This window comes from Mesitornis unicolor, unplaced genomic scaffold (assembly GCF_000695765.1).
Source record: "Mesitornis unicolor isolate BGI_N332 unplaced genomic scaffold, ASM69576v1 scaffold6644, whole genome shotgun sequence".
NCBI classification, from domain to species: Eukaryota; Metazoa; Chordata; class Aves; order Mesitornithiformes; family Mesitornithidae; genus Mesitornis; species Mesitornis unicolor.
In genome coordinates, this window is record NW_010179332.1 from 5,465 (window position 1) to 27,029 (window position 21,565).

The following is a 21,565-nucleotide window of genomic DNA, read 5'->3' on the forward strand; positions in this document are numbered from 1 at the left end:
AAAATTAGCAGGCAGCACTTTAAAATGAAGCACTTCTTTGTTCTGATGAATACTTAAATTCTCATAAAAGGCTGTGAATGACTGACTAAAATGACCTGGAAAAATCAACGGAAGAAAAGTCCTTTGGGCTTATACACATTATGGTTGGGATTCACCCCAAAGTATGTCAGATGAAATTACTGGAGTCTTGGAAGGATTGCTGCAAGGAAGTTGGATAACTGCTTTGTCTTTTCTTGCTTTCACCCTGTTTAAGATAAGAGAAAGGGCAAACTAATTCTAAATATGTATGCTTTTTAGAAGACTCTTAGTGCTTTGCTGCTAAAATATCTTTTGTATATGAAAAGGAATCCTGACACTTAAAAAATTGAGCATATGGGCTATCTTTTAGAGTGGGAATTCTCTAGTAAAATGAGTTGCAAAACTCTCAGGGGAAGAGTTAAAGAGTTTTACTAGAGATCACAGAACGTTAGGGATTGGAAGGGACCTCAAAAGCTCATCCAGTCCAATCCCCCTGCCAGAGCAGGAACACCTAGATGAGGTTACACAGGAAGGCGTCCAGGCAGGTTTTGAATGTCTCCAGAGAAGGAGACTCCGCAACCTCTCTGGGCAGCCTGGTCCAGTGCTCTGGTACCCTCACTGAGAAGTTTCTTCTCAAATTTAAGTGGAACCTCCTGTGTTCCAGCTTGTGCCCATTACCCCTTGTCCTATCATTGTTTGTCACCGAGAAGAGCCTGGCTCCATCCTCGTGACACTCACCCTTTAAATATTTATAAACATGAATGAGGTCTCCCCTCAGTCTCCTCTTCTGCAAACTAAAGAGACCCAACTCCCTCAGCATTTCCTCATAAGGGAGATGCTCCACTCCCTTAATCATCTTTGTAGCCCTACGCTGGTCTCTCTCCAGCAGTATGTATGAAGCTATGTATGTATGTATTTTGGAAAGCTAATTATGTTAACTGAGGGTTGAACCTGATTATTAACTTTTTTTTTAGGACAGTATTTAGATTTCACTACAATGTTGTATTGATACATTTGTTGAATTAGAGAGAAACTTTAGAAATATGTCAACATCTAAAAGAGTTTTTTGTAAAATATCACAGCAATAGTTACTATTGCCCTGTTAAAGAAATAGCTTTTGGTTTTTTTGTTTGTTTTGTTTGGCATGGCTTGATGCTTTTCCATTGAAGGGAAACACAGCATTCACTTAAACTCAAATTTTTCTTCTTTCAAATTTGGCAGTGATTGTTTTGTAGTACTGAGAAATTAGGAAGCAAAAAAAGTGCATAGAAACTTAAAAAGTGCATAGAGATCCAATGTCAGAACTCCTCATGTAGTGCTGGTATTAATTTACTTTACATTTGAGAATATATTTAACACTTTTCCCTTTGAGTAGTTCAATTGGAAGGTCACTTCCTATATGAACGAATGGCTAGTAAAGGGCTTAAGTGATCACAGGAATCCCTGTTTGTCAAAGTGGACGTTTCCACATCAAGGAGTACTCAAATGTCCCTGTTGTCACCCTCTACAAAAACATAAATGCCGCTGGCCTGTTGCCAAGTCTGTGCAAACTCCATGCACAGAAGTAAGAACCTGTGGAATAATAAACCTACTTGAAGACTTTAATTGTTCTTCTTGTTTTAATTGTTCATTTGGGTCATTAAGACTATGCCTTCTTTTTTAAATAAAACAAGCTTTGGGAATCAGAAATTGAATTTGACCTTCGCTGTTGAGCCAGTAAGAAGGTTAGTAAATATCCACTAGTGCTCACATCCTCTGTTTTTTGACAACTTTAGCATTTAGGTAGTATGTTGAGGGCTGATGTATAGATATTGAGATTACTGTAAGGTGCTGCCATGAAAATCAAGTATGAATAAATCTATCCCATACCCTCCATTTTCCCTTCTGAAAGCCTAATTGTTGTGACATTCACCTTTCTTAAAAGTACTGCTGGTTTGGTTAAATAATGATATTAAATAAAGCCTATGGCTGATTTTTGTTAAAATTTATTGTAATAGTTAAGTCGCCATTATAACTGATGCTACTTTCTCCTTTAGACTGCATGAAGAAATAATTGACTTCTATGACTTCATGTCCCCTCGTCCTGAAGAAGCAGCTATGAGAAGAGAAGTGGTGAAAAGAATAGAAACTGTCATCAAAGATCTTTGGCCTACAGCTGATGTGAGCATAACTCAAGTGTTGATTTCTATTTCTCTAGTAAATTGTAGAGCGTGATTCACTGAACCTTGCTATTATTTTTCTCCATTTTAGAAATGAAGAGGTAAGACTTCAATCTTAAGGCAATTGGTTTAATAGTTTGGCTTTCACAGTTTATTTTGAAAAGTGGAGGAAACTTAAAACGTAGATTTCAGGTTAATGAAGGCTACTGAGAATTTTTCCACTTTGAGGACTGGGAATGTGAAGAACTGTCCACTTTAGGAAGTGCGTTTCTTAAAGTGAAAGCTTATGAAATTGATTGTCTGTGCATAACTTCATTTTGCTTATTAAAGTGAGACTGGCTACCTATGTATCCCTTTCTGCAAGGAGACCTGGATGTGTGGATATTTGTAAATACAAATATTTTACAAAGGTACAGTTAAAAGCCCCAGAAATATTTTTTTACTCTCCTAAATTTGACATTCAGGGAATTTCTTTAGCTCTACTTTAGTGGGAAAATGGAACTTCCTGAGATTTCCTGTAACCAAAGTTGTTTTATTTTCAAACTTTCTTACCCAAAGAATGTTTCTTCCAAACAAAAAACATCCAAAAGGAATTTAATGTACACTGTATCTCTAGTGTCACCTTTCTTGTTACCAGATAGTAACATTGTCATTAAAGCAGAAGAACATTTCAGAACACTGCGATTTCATAACCTTCCATGTCAAAGGGCTGTGGCCACAGAACCCAACTAAAGATACTGTAAAGCTCATCTGCTTCATCCTCATGTGCAGTTTTTCTTAGCAATAACATTCTTCTAGCTTGTGGGAACCCGAATAAACACTGAAATGGCCCAGTATTGCGCAGCCTTTTCATAGGTCGCTTGGAAGAACTGAACTTGTAGATTGTGGTTTGCTGTAGCAGTGTGGGAAGAGCATCTCGATTCTCTCTGCTGGAAGCATACTACAAGTATGTGATGTGAACTGTGAATGTCTCTTCAACATACCTTATTTTGCCCACACAGACACCTATCACAATTTCATAGTCATGCTTATAGTAAAATTTGGAGTATTCATGTTTCTCCGAGTTATATGTTTAGATGTACTTACTGTTTTTTAAACTTAAAAATTTGGAAAAATGTTTCCCTTAAACTCTTCCAATTTCAATAAAGCTGTCCTATGAGGAAAGAAATCTGTAACAGCTTATGCTTCTGCTGAACTGGAAATAAATAGTGAAAAGGGCTTGTTTCAGAAGTTTATGCTCTGCAGCTAGCACGATTGGTAGTCATTCCATGTTAAAAAAGTACGATTTCCTCTAAAGTTACATCTATAAGAGAGTGTATTTGTACAGGCTTAACAGAGTATGTAGTAAAGTAAGTTCAAGAACTTCTTTTACTGGGCTATAGCTGTACCAGGTCCAGAAAAATCTTAAGTCTGTGAAAGTGAAATGAAATGAGTGTTCATAATTACTAGATATTTCACTGGTGGGGTTTTTTTTTCAGGTCCAGATATTTGGCAGCTTCAGTACAGGGCTTTATCTTCCAACTAGGTAAGTAATAATTTACTTTTATAGAAAGTTTGTCTTCTTTTAGAGTAATGGTAAATTTTAAAGGGGAATCTAAACTGGAATGTGTAAATCTATCAAGCTTCCAGTAAAATTTTTGCCTAATGTCCCATGTTACACAGGGAAGAGTTTTTGAACTTACAGATTTGAGATATCATTGTACTGTTCTAGGTACTTACTGACCCTTTGTGAATTACCTTTTCTTGTGTTTAGGGTTAGTCTTTGGTGCTTTGTTTTCAAGATACAGTGAAATTGAATGCTTAGTATTTCCTGTGTAAAGATTGTGTTTTATTAAATAAGATGAGTTACTAAGAGTGTGTCACTTATCAGGGAGTTACTGTGCAAAGTCAGAGAAGTCATCAACTGTTTTCCCCCATGTTTTTGGAGAGCAAAATGTCTTAATTCAGTGTTTTATATTGCTTAATGGTTGAACAGATGACTGTGGAAAAGCCATGTAGCTGTGTCTTAGAAACTATGTTGCCTTTACATCAACTAGATTTTTAGTAGAAAAACTGGAGATTTCATTTCTGAGTAACAATCACTGATAAAAATTGTCTGGACTATTAACATGCCTGTCAGCATGGGTAGGTGAGAGATAGGATCAGGCTGTGGAAGTGAGTGGGGAGGGAGCAAGAAAGATGACAGGGAGAAGAGCTCAACTCAACAGAACTGGAAGCAAAAACTGGAATACTACTGTGGATCCTAAAGCATACTAGACCATCCCTTACTTAATATTGCTGAGGGAAGCGGATTTGGAACCTGGATTAAAAGTTGAGAAAATGGTCACCCTGGAGGTCCTGTAATATGTATAATGCCAATTTAACCTTTTTTTTTCTGGTGGAGTATTATGCTTTAGACTTAATGGATCTCATGCTGTGTTCTTTTTGTCTAGTGATATTGATCTAGTTGTTTTTGGGAAATGGGAACGGCCTCCTTTACAGCTGCTGGAGCAAGCACTAAGAAAACACAGTGTGGCTGAGCCATATTCCATTAAAGTACTCGATAAAGCTACGGTAAGTAATAGTCTTTGGAATACTGAACTGAAAAGCTTTCAGGCTCCTTAAGATGTTGCTGATAAATAGTGTTCTTAATTTATGAAGCCAATTATGGTTTTTTTTAAGCACAATGATTATCTGTGCAAGATTTTAGTAGAATGTGTGTGTGCTTAGCAACAGCACACAGTTTTTTACATGGACAGTGGTAATTGTGTGCACTGTATTTGCTGGAAGGCTATGCTTTATGCTTATGTTGTCCATAAAGATCTGAAAGTATTTGCAAAATATCTAGTAAAATAAGTTAACTGTTTCTATAATGTTTTTCCACTGACCTTTGAGAGGACTTTGTTTAGCCAGGAGTCAGTAACTAGAGCTGTCTAGCTTGAAACCCTGATTTTTTCAGGTTGTCTTGTTTCTGCTGGCTTAGTGTCATGTTCTGAACTGAACATTTGTTTTTCCCTTTCAAAATTTGCTACCGAAGAGATGCATTTTGTTTGTGAAACTGATGTGTAGTATCTCTTACATTTGTCCTGTAAGGCTAAGGGATCACACTGACTATGCTAAAACAGTGAAGTATGAGACTCTTTTGTTACTGAGCAAGGGGTGATTTCTTCAGGAAACTAGGCAAAGCATTCCAAACACCTGTTAGTAAGCTGTTACATTTTGTGTTCTTTGAAATAGGGTAACATTTTTAGGTCTAGAAAATCCCTATGGCTTCTGTTGGAGTAGCAGTACAAAACAGTAGCTCTAGTGATCTTTAGTTTACCTGAGAATGAGTAGGATTTTCAGAATTGATTATACCTGTAAGTGGTACCATTAAATGGCACTACACTAGGCTTATCAATTTTGCTAGTCTTTCTTATTTTGTTCCCTCTGCTGTTGGTGTAAGATGATGCTATACTTTTGCTCTTTTTTTTCCCATTTCAGATTAAAAATACAAGAAGTTCAATTTAAAATAAATGTTACCAGCTGAAGTTTAGGTTATGGCTGTAAGACCATTTTGTAGGATACTGCCTTCAAGGTGGTGGTGTGAGACTGAGCCCCGTATTCAGTAGTCTATAATCATTTATTGCTGCCAGAAGAGGAAGTTCTCCTACTCCTGTTTTGCTTTTTCCATTCCAGCTTTCATTTGACTCTGCAGTGAACCAGTTCAACTTGATAAACCAACAGACAGTGCTTTATATTTTCTGCTAGGCTAGTCTTAGGTCAGTTTAGCAAGTGCATGGTGCAGCGCTGGGTCGGATGAATGCAGGTCCCTCAGGTTTTGTGAGTAGAATGTATCCTATTAACAACAGTGAGTCATTAAATTAAGTAAATTTAGTTGTCTTACAAAACACTGATATTGCATCTATGAAGGTAGGTATCTAATAGGTATGGGAGGAGAGTACATGAGTGATCATAAGTTAATGTGACCATACATGCCTGTGTTTTAATCACCTCACTAAAAAGTGTTCACTTGTCTGTCAAGTTAGGTTTGGTGGCTTTTCTCAAAACCACATTTTCTTGTCTTGATAGTTGCATACGTTTGGACTGACAGTATCTGTCTGTCTGAGTAAGCTGGACAATAATGCCAGTGTTGCATTTCTAGTGATTCATAAAATCTTGTTTTAATCTTTTCAGGTACCAATAATAAAACTTACTGACCAGGAGACAGAAGTGAAAGTTGACATCAGTTTTAATGTAGAAACTGGTGTGAAGGCAGCTCGATTTATCAAGGAATACATGAAGGTATCAGCCATATAATGGATGTTATACTACTTACCCAAGGATATGCTAGATGCGTAGTTAACATTTTTTGGCATGGCTTAAGACTTTTGAGGATGTATTGCTCAAGAATGTTTTCATTAATACCAATTAAAAATGGATATTTTAATTTATTTTCTATCTATTCAGTGTTACCTTAGAGTGCTACGTGTTTGTGTGGATAAACTTATATGCTGAAAGGACTTCTACAATCATATCTAGATCTGCAGATAGGTACTGAACTTTGCTTCTAAAGCAAGTCTGTACAAGTTTTGCTTACCTTAAATTTAAGTGATGCTTGATTATTAATAGTAACTTGCTAAACAATGTCTAAAACCAATTCTGTAGCAACATACTTAAAAATCAAGTTTTATGCTCTGCAGTAAAAATGTTTAGATGGAAGGTTTAGACTATGAGTGACACTGGCATTCAAAGAAGGATGTAAAAGTCTTCCTGCTTAAGAGGAGGAAATAAATTTGATATGTAAGCTGTTTGATCAAATAAGAGTTGAGTTCTATTAATTTTGTTTCTAGAATAAAAAAAGTTTTGATTCTTCCTCTGAAAACACTTTAAAGCACACTACTGAATAACAGTTTTGTATTAGAAGGTGTTGATACTGTATAGTTCTTTCCTTGTTTTGAAATGTTGACGTTGCCGTTGATAAGACTTATTTTGCTTTGCAGAAATATTCTTTGCTGCCTTACTTGATTTTAGTATTAAAACAGTTCCTCCTTCAGAGGGACTTGAATGAAGTTTTTACTGGTGGAATTAGCTCTTACAGCCTAATTTTAATGGCAATTAGTTTCCTGCAGGTAAGTCTCTTCCTTGTTTGTTCCTTACTGTGTTCTCTGAAAAAATTTGATTTCTCTACTTATGCCCTGTTATGGTGCTGTTTCTTTAGACTCCTGTAGCAATGCACAGCTTATTGTTATGGCTCTGAGTGTATGATCATTGGCAGCTCCTATAGACTGCCTCTCAAACCTCCAAGAACTTCTGTTCACTGTGTGAATTGAAACAGCAGCACAAGCCTTGTGAACGGCAAAGGAGGCTGTGCATTGCTTTCTATACCAGGGCCTGTGATGTGGATCATGCTGTCTTCCTGGGCAGCCTCTTCCAGTATCTGAATTGTCTTACTGGTGTCTTGTAAATCTTCCAGGATGCAGTTTGAGTCTGTTGCTTCCTGGACTACTGATACAGAATGTGCAGAGGGGTTGATTTCAGTCTTCACTAAAATTGTGAAATTGGACAGTCAAGTTATATTTTAATTATATATTGGTTAGGTTTTGACATAGTTAAAACTGGCAGATAATGGAAAAATCTGCATATCCTGCTGCTGTTAATGATTAATTGAAATAGTACTATAGATTGTATATTCCATATATAATATGGGGAGATTAAGAAAAGAGCTGTATTTCAATTGGAGTAAATAGGTTTCCTCTGTTTCTGAAAACTTTAACCAATAAATTTTCTGTGAAAAATCAGCTATTACTCTGTTAGTAACTAAGCTGTAATGTATCGGTACTTCTTTATTGCTTTTAGTTTAGGGGAAATAATTTACTAATCCTCAGAAAGCTGGAAGATGAGGGATGAAGGAATTCTTTGGCTTCCAGATTCTGCTGAAGTGCTGCCCCCTCTTGGTCATGTGGAAGTAGTTGAAGTAAATGAAGAATTTATGTCTCAATTCAGACTTATGTAAAGAGATCGTACCCAGCTGTTTAAAAGAAAGCTTAATTTTTATTGGTTAACAACTGTTATTTGTCACAGCTGCATCCAAGAATTGATGCCAGAAGAGCTGATGAAAACCTTGGAATGCTTCTGATAGAATTTTTTGAACTCTATGGAAGGAATTTTAACTACTTGAAAACTGGTATTAGAATAAAAAATGGAGGTGCCTATATAGCCAAAGAAGAAATCATGAAAGTCATGACTAATGGATACAGACCATCCATGCTATGTATTGAAGATCCTCTCCTGCCTGGTAAGATTGCATTTCTTGCAGTATTCCGGAGTTCTGGCTCAATTCATGCTCTCACAGTTTGCATTAGAGTTCCTAAAGTCTGTCAAATGAGTTAAGAAGCTGCACTGAGAAGAGACTTTGCTCATGTTGAGGTGCAATTCTGGAGGTGAGCTAAGGGATAAGGACCTGAAGTCTCTCAGGGTTCATAGCCTGAGTAAATTGGATTGCATGCAAGCAGTGCAGATACGTAATGCAGTGAAGGTTTAGATCTGTGTTGAGTGTGTAATAAGATTCTCTAACAGTGCTGAGCTGTAGTCAAAGAAGGAGGTCCTGGAAGTTGTGGATGGGGGTTTGTTAGTAGGAACAGCACTCTTGCTCATTAGAAAAGAATAAGAATGGAAGGTGTAGCTCTTCCCACCACAGTCAGTGGTGCCATACTTCAGAAATTATACCGTATAGGAAAGAGATGCCCCAGATGACGTACTTGTCCTGCAGAGTGGTGCGGTAGAGACTGCACAGGAACGGTGTATATCCATGCATGTGTGGTAAGGGAGCAGCTGTATTACGGTGCTGGTGTGAAAAGTCTGGTTTTCAAAACTGGCTTCTGCTGCATAGGGACACTTAGAGAATGCAAGTTCTAGTTGTGTGTACTTTTGACAGTAACTAACAAAATATTTTTTAACAGTTGGTTTTGATTCAGTAACCTTCAAAGTAATCAAGATTAATTTTGGCTGAGGTCCTGGAAAAAACTACTGCTTTATAGTACTGTTTGGATTCTATTTAGATTGTCACAAGTAGCTGAAACTCCAAAACAGCTTTTTAACAAAGTCAATTTTCAGTTAATTTGGACTTCAGCATTAATATTTCTAGAATGTAATTGGCTCTCAAGCTCCATGCTGTCATGTCTTGTGGGTAGACTGCTTATGTAGAGCACTTTTAAAGCAAATACCATGGATTGGGAGCTGAAGTCTGGCACCTTTCTAAATATTAAATATGCTGAATGTTCATAGTTCTTTAGAACAGGTTGCAAGCGAAGATACTCATTTGTCTAACCATATCTCTAAAATGTTTGTATCCATCATGACTCTTACACTTGGCCAGGCATAGGTGTGATTTTGCACAACTTTCATTGTGGTGAAATTTCCTTTAGTAGCTGTGGAATTACTTGCCTAAAGACTCGTTTGAGTAGCAGCCTGAGCCACATTCCTTTAGAGTCAAAACCTTTACTGTCCTCCAGATCTATTCCTTCCTATCTGCTGAGGACTGAAAGAGAAAAAATTGCATATGCTGCGCAATGTTTTAATCACTGCTAATAGTTTAATTTTGGAATTTTTTTCTTATTGATGGCTCTTCAGAGAAGAAAAAAAATAAATTGCAAGTCCAGTAGGGACTCTGAATTGCTTCTCCCAGCAAAAATCTTGCAGAAGCAAAGAATTATAATTTAGAAGAAAGATACCTAGTTATGTGCTATAAAAGAGTTGATAAGAACTGCATTTTAGGTGAGGTTCTGTGGGCTGAGATAATTGCATTCTTGCAGGGAGGAAGTGTTTTGGGAGGGAAAGGAAAGCTGACAATAACTTGAAGTTATCTGACCACTGTGCCCCATAGGGATATTTTCTGGCAGCTACCACAGAGCTTCAGAACTTGTCTTATGGGACTAGGAGGAAAATTATATAGAATGTATAGGATGGCTCTTTGAATAAGATCTCATGAATGCAGCCTTCCTAGTTCTAGACTTAATCACATATTCCTACAGTGTCTAAAAGTACCTGTCAAGTGTATGTAGATAATGTCTAGAATTCTGTTAGTTTAGTTCTGTTGCTACTTGTTTCCCAGTACAAAAACCTTTTCCAAGAGTTCAGATCATTGCCTAGTTGACAAGTCACCTCTGCTTGATTAGTTTGTACTCAAATCCACTCAGTGTCTAACACTGAGTGTCAGTGCAGTACTATGGAGGAGATAGGAACAAGTACTTGGATGAAGAGTGGACACAGATGTTTTTTGACTTAAGCTACCGTAAGCTGGTGTAGAGTTTTTCCCTCAAACCTGTTTATGCACCATATGCAGGCATTTTTAATCTTTTTTTGCGATGTTTTTTTAGCCTGATTGCAGCTTTCTCTAAAAGTTCTGGATAAGCCTTGGAAGAGAACTTTGAAAGATGACTTCTTAATCCAGAAATAAGGCAAAAAATACAGGGATGAAAAAAAGCTTTTCAGTTTCTCAAGATTATGCAAGCAGTGTAAAAATCCCTCCTGTGAGTATATGCACTAGCTCAGCAATAGCATGCTGAAAGGTATAACTCATAAGAATAGCTTTAGACAGTTTTGTAGGGAACAATGTTGAGTTCAGTAGGATTAGCTTAGGTTGGAGGAACTGTTTTTTCTTTAGTGTGAAATGGTGATTTCTAGCTGACAGATAAATGATGTTATCAGAAGGATATGATATGTCAGTGTTACTTGTTCAGTACCTTCTGTTAGTTCCTAGATTTGGAAGGAACAGGCATCAACCTGTTTTGGTCATACAGAATTTTGCTCCAGATTCTCCTGGGTGCTGTAGGATTTCCTCTGAGATTCTCGAAGACCTGTGAGTAATTACACTCAAGGATCTTCTAGAGCCTATTTGGCGCTAGAAGATTACAATTTCTGTGATTTGAGACCCAAGTTTCCAACAAAGATATCAGGAGTCTACACTCCTGTGGTGAAGTGTGTTTGAAATCTGTATTTGAGATGTCAGCCTTATCTAGACAGTGATGCATTTTCAAGTGGTAGTTTATACTTGATCTTCTTGCTTAGCCTAAGATTCTTCATCTTGAGTTAGTGTCCTAGGACAGGGCAATGAGATGAAAATCTTTCCCTCAGCATCATCTAAAGAACAGAGTTCCTATAAACATCTTGTAGCTGCAGCCATTTCAGTTTCTCAAAGCAGCTGTCCTTTCTTTGATGTGTAAAAAGTGAAAGCACTCATTTAGGAGAACTGCAAAGCCAGGAGCAAGGTGAATGATTGGTGGTTGCAGGTGACATCTTTAATCTATTCTGCAGATTGTTAGGGAAGCCTTTGAATCAGGTAATTTTCAAGCTCCTTCAGTCATGTCTGATGCTCAGAACAGGAATGATGTTGCTCTTGGTTCAGACTGACAGTGGCAAGAGTAGCTAAATCGCATTTTAAGACTTGGAGTTCCACCTGCACTGCTTCCTTCATGAGAGAGGTTCTTCCTTCTGACTTGCTATGGGCACTAAAAAAGTTCTAAACCTTAAAATCAGTGTGTGTTTTTCTTTTTTTTTGAGAAGAAACTCTAACTTGCAGGACTAATTATGCTTCATGTTGCTTGCTTCTGCATCTTACTAGGTCTCAAGTACAAGAAGTAATTAGATGTAAGATTGGCAACAGCTATTAGGATTATCTATTCTAGCCTTAGTGGCTGTCCAAAGCTATTCATTGCAGCTTTTAAATATCTACTGTTTGTCATTAGAACCTGCAAAAAGAAAAGTATAAATGTGTGTGTATATAAAATATATGCATTTATAAAAATACAGAAATACATTGAAATGAGCATCTGAAAGAACCCCTTTAATGCTGAATGTTGCAAAAAGGTACTTTCTAGTTAATAGCTCAACATGAAGGATCTGCTTCGGTCCTTGCTCATAGACTTACATTTACAAGCTACCTGACAGAGTGGTAATACTGATAGCAGTTAGTGGAAATCTTAGACATGCTCTTTTAGGGATGAAGGCTTCTTTTGTATGAAAGAATGAGGATTGAATTATATGTGAAATCACACACTATTGTTATCTACTAATGTACATCTGAGGTTTGAAGTTTGAATGACTTTTTTTAAAAGTGAGAGCTTTTGGGTTACATACTTTACCTGATCAGTCTGTAGATTGTGACAAAAGGAGGATGCTCAGGTATATAAGACATGATCTGCTAATGAGAATGATGTCTCAGAAGAAAATCTATTCAAGGCAGCAAATATAAATATGTGATCTTCTGGCTCCTTTAATATGTTGCTTTCTGGGTTGAGTAGGGCCACCTCTATACAGACTTGACTGGTGCAGTTCCCAACAGCTCAGGAAGCTTTGGCTTCAGTACCTGCTTTTCAGCTGCAGTGCAAGTCAGAAGCTTTGCAGGCTGTATAATTGAATAAGACTGTTTATTTAGACATTTTCATAAACTGATTACAGGTGCGGAATGAGGCAATCCAGGAACCTAAGCATGCTATGGCATGAGCTGCCCTGCCTTTGCTCTCAAATCTACTTCCATCAAGAGTCATACGCAACTTTGGTGGTGGTTTAAGTGAAACTGCCTGAGTTTGTTTTAGGTGGGAAGGCTTACGATTTCTTTCACTGGCACAACAGTGGAGGTGGCAACAACTGACAAAAGGAGTAACCAATAGAGTGTAGCAGCAGTGTCTTCATTTTGGTGTAACTCCATGCAGGATGGATGTCAAATGTAGCTGTCTTAGCATCAGATTAGACTAAGATAATGCAATTTGAGTGTGTATTCTTAATTCCTGTTATGTGAATTTATAGAAACATAGAATCATTTAGGTTGGAAAAGATCCTTAAAATCATCAAGTATGGCCTTAAATGAATACAAATTTAGTAGTAGGTGCATTTGTGTGTTTAACCACTTGTATGTATTCCATTTCTTCACTGCTTCTTAATGTAATTGTCATATATATATAGTTGTATTACACAACAATGCGTCCTGCCCCTGGAAAACCTGTAATGAATTAATCTGTGTTTTTCTAGTAGAATTAAAATTTTCATGTTCTGATTTCCTGACCACTGAAATACTTTGGTCTCTATTCAGCTGCCTTTTTGTGAAGTTCTCTGCTACTTTGTAGTGCAGCTATGAACTTAACTGGGAAGAAACATTGAAGTTTCACTGTTCTAGGCCCAGGCTGGTCTCTGCTACTACTTCATGATAGAGTCCAATTGCAAATGTGCCATTTAGAGAGGCTTCTGTAATTTTAAGCCAAGACTGCCATGGTGCATTCAGAACAATATACTGTTACTTCAGTAAACAGGAAGTATTTCTTGATCAGCCTTTATTTGACTGTATAGTATGTTCCCCAAATGCTTTTATGTTCCCAGTCTGTTTTCATTGATTATGCATTTTTGTTGAAGTGGCATTATGACTGAAGAATCTTGAAGAACTAAAGTGTTTTGTCAATTAGTAAAGCCATGGCGGGCATTTTTTTCTGTGGATGGCAGACCTCAGCATATTTGTCTATAATGGCTTGCTGGACAAAATACTTCAGCAAGTGAAGGGTTCCTCTGAAATCAAATTCAGCCTCATTGGATTCAGTTCTCCAAAGGATAGATTCTGTCCTTTACCCACCAATTTTCAAAGCAGATTTTAAATTAAAACCTGTTTGTGAACCCTGATCTGATTTTCAAGCTTAAAATAAACATGTTCAGTGGTTCATCCCTTTCCAGTGTTCTCAGAGCATTTCAAGCATCATTCTGAAGGTGGGGACCTTTTACTGTAAACAGCTTTCTACCCACTTGAGATCTAGTCTGTATTTTAGATGTGGAGTTTGAAGGAAGCTTTCTTGTATTTCTTAAATTGAGTAGTGACAGTGAACCTTTGGTGTCTGATGCCAAATATACCTACAAAAAAAAAAATCCCAAATGCTGCTTCTTGCTAGTACTAGCAGGATCTTTCTAGGTGTCAAATGGGAGACAGATGCTTGTACACTGTCACTGATGCAGAACCTTTAGCATGGTTCCTGACTTCTGCAGTTCCTCACACATGGCACTGGATTTGGAAAGAGTTCTGCTATAAATGTCACTCAGGCTTAAAGAGGGGCAGTCAAGGAGTGCCACAAACCTGATCAAAACACCAATGCTGTCCAAACTTCTAGAATCCTCTATGATAGATTTTTGACAAACAGATTTATTCTGTGGAGATAAGTAATCTATATGAGCTGGTTAATAAGATTAATAATCTGTAGTTTAGATAAGGTTAAGAAGGGGTTGATGTAAGTATACCTGGCCCTGTGAACTTAATGTGGTTGCGCAAGTGGAATTTTACGCTGAATTTGGCCTACAGAAAGTCTACTGGTAAGTGAGACATCATGCTTTCAGCTTGGTAGATTTACTCTTTAAAGACAGCTATAAGATCAGCTTTAAGCTGATCTCTGTTTGTTTCTTCCAGGCACTGGTACATCGGTATTTTAAAAGTGGTCAATTGAGTGCATAATGTTAAGTGTCATTTCTGTGGTTAGCTTCTTTCTTTGAGATAGGCACTCTTAGTTGCTCCTGGTATGTGTAGGGTGGGCTAACCAGTTTAAACAGAGTTAAGCTGTATTGTTTAAGCTTCTGAGCTTAAAGTGTGAATAATTTTATGGTTACTGATGTTGAAAAAAGATGATCTGATGACTGTCACATTATTTCAGGAAACGACGTTGGCAGAAGTTCTTACGGTGCCATGCAAGTGAAACAAGTTTTTGATTATGCCTACATTGTTCTTAGCCATGCGGTATCACCACTTGCAAGATCATATCCAAATAGAGATTCTGAGAGGTAATTAGTTCACTTTTTGAATATCCATTTGTCTGTGTAATCAATTAGGAATGTTTGAGTCTAACCAATAAAAGGAATATTGTTATTTATTGTTTACCTGTGGCTGTATTGAAATCTGACCAGAAATTTAGGCTCCCCAGTGGCACGAGTATAATACCTTGGTGCGTGTGAAGCATTGAGATGAAGACAGCATTACAAATACTAGGATGAGTCCGATGTAAGGTTCTCTTAATGTGGAAGGGAGCCAGAAGATAATTGATCTTTCCTCAAACATCCTGCTTAAAGTATTTCAAAGGAAAGTGTGCTGACTTAATGATTAGTATGATGTATGTCTGTACTATGGCAGAAAAATGAGCGTTGTCAAATTGCTTTTCAGACACAAGGCTAGACACCTCTCTAGTTCTTTAACACATGCTCCTGTAAGCTGTTTTAAAAGGCTTGATATGTAATTAAGCTATTAAAAGAATTACTTCAGCTCGGCCGTAATGTCAGAACTGTCATTAAAAGTAGCGTATTTCTTGACATGCCATTTTTAATGCAGTTCTTAATGTCTTTCATGGAACCACTGTAGAGTTAGTACTCTTTCAGCTTTCGCCTTTGCAAGCTGAATGGTTTTTGAAATGGAGAGAAGAAAGAAAATGAAGGCATGTTAGCCACATTGTATTTTCATTCATATATCTGCTCTAGCATCTGTTATTCTAACCCTCGGTACAAATTGGGGCTAGATCAGAGGATGGCTCATCCCTGAGACTTCCCTAGAATCCCAGTGGCCTTGAGCTCCCCAGCTAATTGTGGGGAGAGATGGCTGTAACAAGTCACATAAACCACCTAGATACAATTCCAAACTCTAGCAAGCTGTTAACTTCTAGTATTAATGGCATTGGAATTTAAAATAGTTATCCTATAGTAAATTTACCACAAAGTGGATGCAGTCTCTTCACTTCTGGATTTAAAACTGACAGTATTTTAACAGAGCCTGTGAATCTCTAGGTTTTCTGTGGTATTAAATTCACAAAGGTTGAGACTGCACTTGTGTCTGTGATGGATATCTAGTAACTGTAGAGTTATGTGCTGATGTTAGAGACTGCTGTTTTAAGATAAGATTAAAGATGTATCTGTTAAATGTGTACTGGCTGACAATTCTTGTTGCTGACAAACTTCATTCTTATATACATAGATAGATAGAATAACTCAGGGGTTCCTGAAGTTTTGCTTGTCTTGGGTCCTGACCTTCATTAATTTCTCTGTGGTTCTCCAAAGGGTGTAGTCATTCTCTTATGAGGTACCTGTATTTATTGCTGACATCAAAAAGTAAATTTGTAAATGCATTTAATAGAAGCTTCAGATGTTGTTGATGTATGCACTTCACATGTACACTTCTGACTGTATTTGGGAAAATGTTTGACTTTTGTCACAACTTCAAACCTAGGGAGAAGTCCCAGCGGCAGTGTTCAGGTGTCATACATCTGACCTATCTTTCTGCTGCTTCTGGGTTGTCTGTGTCAGTGATGTCCGAGTCTCAGAACTTGTCATACCAGGGGCTTGCCATTCTGTCAAAGGGAGTGATATTGCAAGAACAGCAGCATTCAACAAAGTTCTGTATGCAATTAATTCCCGTAGCACCAGTCTTATCAGTGCTGAAGGAAATGTAGGTGGATGATGAGCTGTTTGGTAGCAAGTTTGTTGCAGAACCTCAACAGCAGTCCATGTTCACTCTGGTTTTAGTTAAACCTACTGTGCTTGGGCTATACAGGTGTATTTCAGATCCTTCTTCCACTTGTTAGGCAGAGTGGCCCAGGCACTGTAATAAAGAGCCACTGGTGGCTGACTTAAAGCCTTAGCCATCCAGGAGCCCTTTGTCGTGATCCATTTTTTCCCCTTTTCAGGTTAAACTGTAAACAATGGGCTCCCTGTAAGAGCAATGGCTCACTATGGGACATCCTACTAGAAGGATCAACAGAGACTAACTGAAGAGCACTTGAAAGAGCAGGAACTTGCAGGAGGCTGAACTCCCCAGGTTGACTTGATTTTATTCAGTTCTGCCATCACTGGGGCTAGCCTTCCCTCAAGTGGATCGGTTTGATATCAGACGGCCTCATGAGTTTGAATTCAGATCAACTCTTTCCAGGGAAAATTTCAGTGTACAGAGTCCTATATTGTAGATGACAATCTCAGTAGCTTTCACATCTTTCTGGGCGATCACTGTTGCTGTTCTTTTTCAGGGTCAGTCCAACTCAAAGGAGCATAAGCCTAAGTCAAATTAGGTTTTCTAGCCAACTACTGCTTCTGATATTTCCAGTGAAAGAAAAAAAAATATTTTGGTCCTTCAGCAAAGGCATCTTTCTTTTCTGTGTTCTGTGGTAACAAGTCCCACAGAATAATGAGTAGCTTCAAATTACTCTTACCAACATCTTCATTCAAGCTTCTAAATATAGTATCTGGAGAGTTGAAAGCTATCTTCTGTCTGAGTGAAAACAGTAATTAGCAGAGTCCTGAGGTTACTTCTTAACAGCTGCAGAAATTACCTTAACACTGCTTTGTCCCCAATCTCACCCATCCTTTCAAGAAATGCTTAGGAGAGGTTGATAGGCAGCTCAGTAGATTTTGTTAGAGATTCCTTCAAAGGAGGGGTCTTCCTAGTAGGAAGGAAAATAAGGAGACAAATTCATTTTGAATCTGTTAAACTTGTGTGCGAGGTCAAGTTTGGTGATGTCTTCAGCCAAGGTGGTTGAAACTCATGATTGATTTCTTAATATTTGGGGCCATAGGGCCATGAGTCTAGCTGTAAAATAGTTATAGATGAGAATAGCTCCTACTTAAGGGTCAGTGTCAGTATGTGCTTTGAACAGCTTTAGTGTGGTCTTTGGCCATAGCCTGTCTGTAGAGAAGAGTGTGTCATCTTAACTAAAGTCTGTAAGGAGTGGTATTTTCCACTTAATCACTATTGTCCCAGTTTTAATCTGTTTCTCGATAAACTAGGAGACCTTAGCAGATGTTTGGCCACAAGCTCTTTCTCATTGATTCGTGTTCTTTGAAATAGTGGACTATCTGTTGCTACCCTGTCTGTGGTCTCTATATTAAGGTGCAGTTTCACATTATACCTTGTCTAGCATAACTATCTGTGGGCTATCTCCTGTTAGCTGCCCTTTGTTTTCCTTCTCAGTCTGTATGTTCTTGACTCTTGCCTTGGGTCAGATCTAGTGATCTGGTGGTCAGAGGGTGAGTCAGATGAACTCTGATATGACTGAAAACAAATACATTGACACTTCAGTCATGTCAAAAAGTTGATCCAGCTCGTGGCTGTGTGATGGACAGATCAGAAGCAAGAGAAACTGCAGGAGTTCACATCTGGGGGAAGATGGAGAGTGTGATATTTTACCCCATTTGACAGCTATAAGTTGTGCTGGTCTGGATGCGACAAAGGTGCATCCTTGGGTTAATACGTACTTCTGTAGATCAGGATGTTAGTTTACATGTTGGCCTGTTGTATGGTTCAGATAACAGTAGTTTAGCTGCATTTGGGATGCATACGAAGTCATATGAAATGAGGAATGGAAGACTGGTTCTGCTGTGATGTGCCCTTGCTGTATAACTAAGACTTTTGAAACATTTTTTTCAGTTCCTAGAGTTGCAGATTGGTAATAGGTTCATCGTTATTGGAGCCAGATGTGTGGTGCGGGTGGATGAGGGAAAAGGACTGTCATGCTAACAGGCCAGAGTTGGAGGAAGCCTAGGCAGAGTTTAGCTACCCCTTGTCTAGAGCTGTCATTTACAGGTCATTTACAATTTTCAAAAGAACAATAGCTGGGGTCATACATAAAGTGATTTTTTCTCTCTCTTTACGTGAAAACTGTTTGATCTTTCTGTACAGCTCAACTGATCAAACTGCCATCAGGTCTGTGTGTTAGGTTTGGGTTGCCCTGGTTGGCAGAGATAGTCCTGGGTGCTCTGGGAGCTGTCAGAGGGAATGTTCCCTGCTAGATCTGCTGACAGAGCAGAAATGTGCTGTCTGAAACAGTCCTTCCTTTGCTTCACATCCTCATGGCGTGTGCCTGTCACTAAGATGGATGCTGTCTCTTAAGAGGTATCAGCAATACCAGCTTTTCCTACGTAGAGTATTTGTCTGGATAAAGGTATTAATTTTTTTTTTAAATGCTCAAACAGATCCTTCTGAGGTGTTCCTTACTCTGTTTTTAGATTATATTACCATTTTAATATCAGGTGAATAGTTCATAAGTTCATTTAAGGCCTACTGAACAGTTATTTTGACTGTTCTTTCACAGGCTTGATGTTTTTTCCTGCTCTGGTACTCACTTGTTCCTGTGCAGCTTGGCTGGAGCTTTAGATATTGGATTTTACTGAATCTTATGTCAGCAACCTGAGCCTTTTAAGAGAGATGTTAAGATTTATTTGCACCGTACTTGTGCTGGAATGACAGCTAGAAAGTGTCCCAGTGATCTGAAGGCTTGCAGTGTGTGAAAAGAGGAGCTTCTAAGCTCTTTTAAAATAAACTAGGTCTGTAAATAGCTTATTCCTGGTTTTACTATATGATAATATTAAGGAAAAAACCTTGAAGGGGCATCTTTCATAGGAGAGCTGTCTGGTTTTTTTTAACCACTTTAACTGTGTTTTTTCTGTCTTCCAAACAAGCATCTTTGTAGAACCGAGTGTCTCATATCTGTAGAAATTTTGGCCTCAGCCAAAAAAAAAAACCAACCCAAAAAACCAAACCAAACATAAAAAAAACCCCACCTCAACAACATAAAAAATCCATACTAAAGGCTGGGCAGATTAATGGGGTTTTTTTTGTTCCTAAGCATTTTCAGTGTTGAAAACAGTTATAAGTACAATTTTTAAATGTTTATTTTAAAAAATTGTTCTCTGACCCAGTGGGTGTGCTTGAGTCCCATACACATGAAATGTGTGTGCAGCATCTAGTTTGATCACAGTTGCTTCCACTTTGCTGCTATATTAAGTATATGACAGTACAGCCTTAATTACCTTTCAGTTTCTGATATCTCATAATGAATGCTTTTAATTTTGGTGTACAAGCAACTTATCATGGATCTGCCTTGAAACTCCTGACCTGTTAACTTAATGAATTTCTTTTTTTTTTCCCTACCTTTCTACCAAAAATTGGAGTTTGGGGCTTTGATCTCTATGCTTTGTGAAAGCAGCTAATGAGAGAAGAAATTCCCAGGCTCTGTATGTGCGACTCTGCCATAATTGTCAGTGTAGCAGTAGTTTTACCCTTTATACCTATTTAATGTCAGGCATTTTTGGTATATAATTCTCCTAGGCTGATAAATTAATTATATAGGATGGTATTTTTTTCTTCTGGTATATGAAGGCATAAGTATTGATTTACTTCTGGGAGGCTACTCCAAGAAGTTTCAGACTTGACAAAGTCCTTCTCCATAAGAGCTTATGTTAATTCAGTCCATGTCCATTTTTTGCTTCTGGTTCCAAGACCACTGCTGGAAGTGGTTGTGAAATTTATAGGTGGTCCTGGAGTGAAAGTTCAGATCTTTCTGAAGGCATTCTCAGATTAAGCATTAATCTGCAAGGTTTCCTTCTCTGTCCCAGTGCTGGAGAGGCCCAGCGTGTGTGTGCTTGAGTCCCACGCTGGCATTGCTGTCTTGGGATCTGCACCTTCAGGGCCACAGCTGATTCTCTGCAGGACTGGTCACCCCTCTCTTCATTCTGTCTCCTCTGCTTTAACTTCCTTTTTGAGACTGAGAAACCAGAACTGTATCAAGTATTTAAAGTGCTGTTATGTCACGGGAATATACACTGAGATAATACTCTCCTCTGTTTTATTTGCTCCTTTCTTAATGTGCTCTACTTAGCTATCGAGCTGCAGTTTCCAAATAATTACCTGTTACAACCCAGATATTTAGTTGCTGAGTGGTGACAATCGTGCCTTTAATTCTGCATGCAAAATTCAAGTGTTTATTTTTCCAGCATATTTTATATAAACAGAATGGTGGATGACGTTCATTCTGTCTGTGAGGCCCTTCTGCAGCTATTGGAGTTGTAGCTTAAATGATACTATTTGGTTTGATGTTTGCTTAAAGTGAGCTGCCTTCTCAGTACTAAGACACTGAGGTGTCTTTAAGGTTGGAAGACTAAACATGGAACATGTGGTATTTGTATGAACCAGTAGGAGGATTATTGCTCCTTCTTAAATTGTATTGTGAAATGACTTAATAAAGGTAGTCTAAATACATTTAGGCTATGTATGTCCTCCCTTCCCATTATACAACTAAACCAAAAGAAAATTCCAGTACAGTTACAACGTACCTTCATGATTTGAAATACGAAGTAAGCTTTATAGTAACAGTTGAAGAATTTTAAAACTAAAATAACATTACCTTCTCCAGGATGGTAACTTTTCACAATCTGTTTTTGTTCAGTAGTCAGTACATCATGTATTTTGAGCATGGAGCTTATAGTTAGTGCTTCAGCCACTAGTCCCTGATGAAAGGAAAGCTTGAAAGCGTAACTGTCAAATTAGGATACAACTCTTGCCCAAGAAGTAGTGCAATTGAAATAGCTGAATGTTGGGAAGATATGTTGGAAAAAATATTGCTTTATACTTGTTAATAGCTGGTCACTGTTCA

The 21,565-nt window shown here is 38.0% G+C and overlaps 1 protein-coding gene across 2 annotated transcripts in view; it reads left to right on the forward strand.

Annotated features, from left to right (window-relative positions):
• Positions 1-2,059: 2,059 nt before the first annotated feature.
• Positions 2,060-21,565, forward strand: part of PAPD7 (PAP associated domain containing 7) — a 45,289-nt gene continuing 25,783 nt past the window's right edge. For both annotated transcript variants that reach the window (XM_010182725.1, XM_010182724.1), the window contains exons 1-7: positions 2,060-2,178; positions 3,656-3,702; positions 4,610-4,730; positions 6,333-6,440; positions 7,139-7,267; positions 8,220-8,433; positions 14,816-14,942. In XM_010182725.1, the coding sequence (XP_010181027.1) occupies positions 2,089-2,178; positions 3,656-3,702; positions 4,610-4,730; positions 6,333-6,440; positions 7,139-7,267; positions 8,220-8,433; positions 14,816-14,942 (836 nt within the window). In that variant the 5' untranslated portion in view covers positions 2,060-2,088. The remainder of the gene's footprint in view (positions 2,179-3,655; positions 3,703-4,609; positions 4,731-6,332; positions 6,441-7,138; positions 7,268-8,219; positions 8,434-14,815; positions 14,943-21,565) is intronic.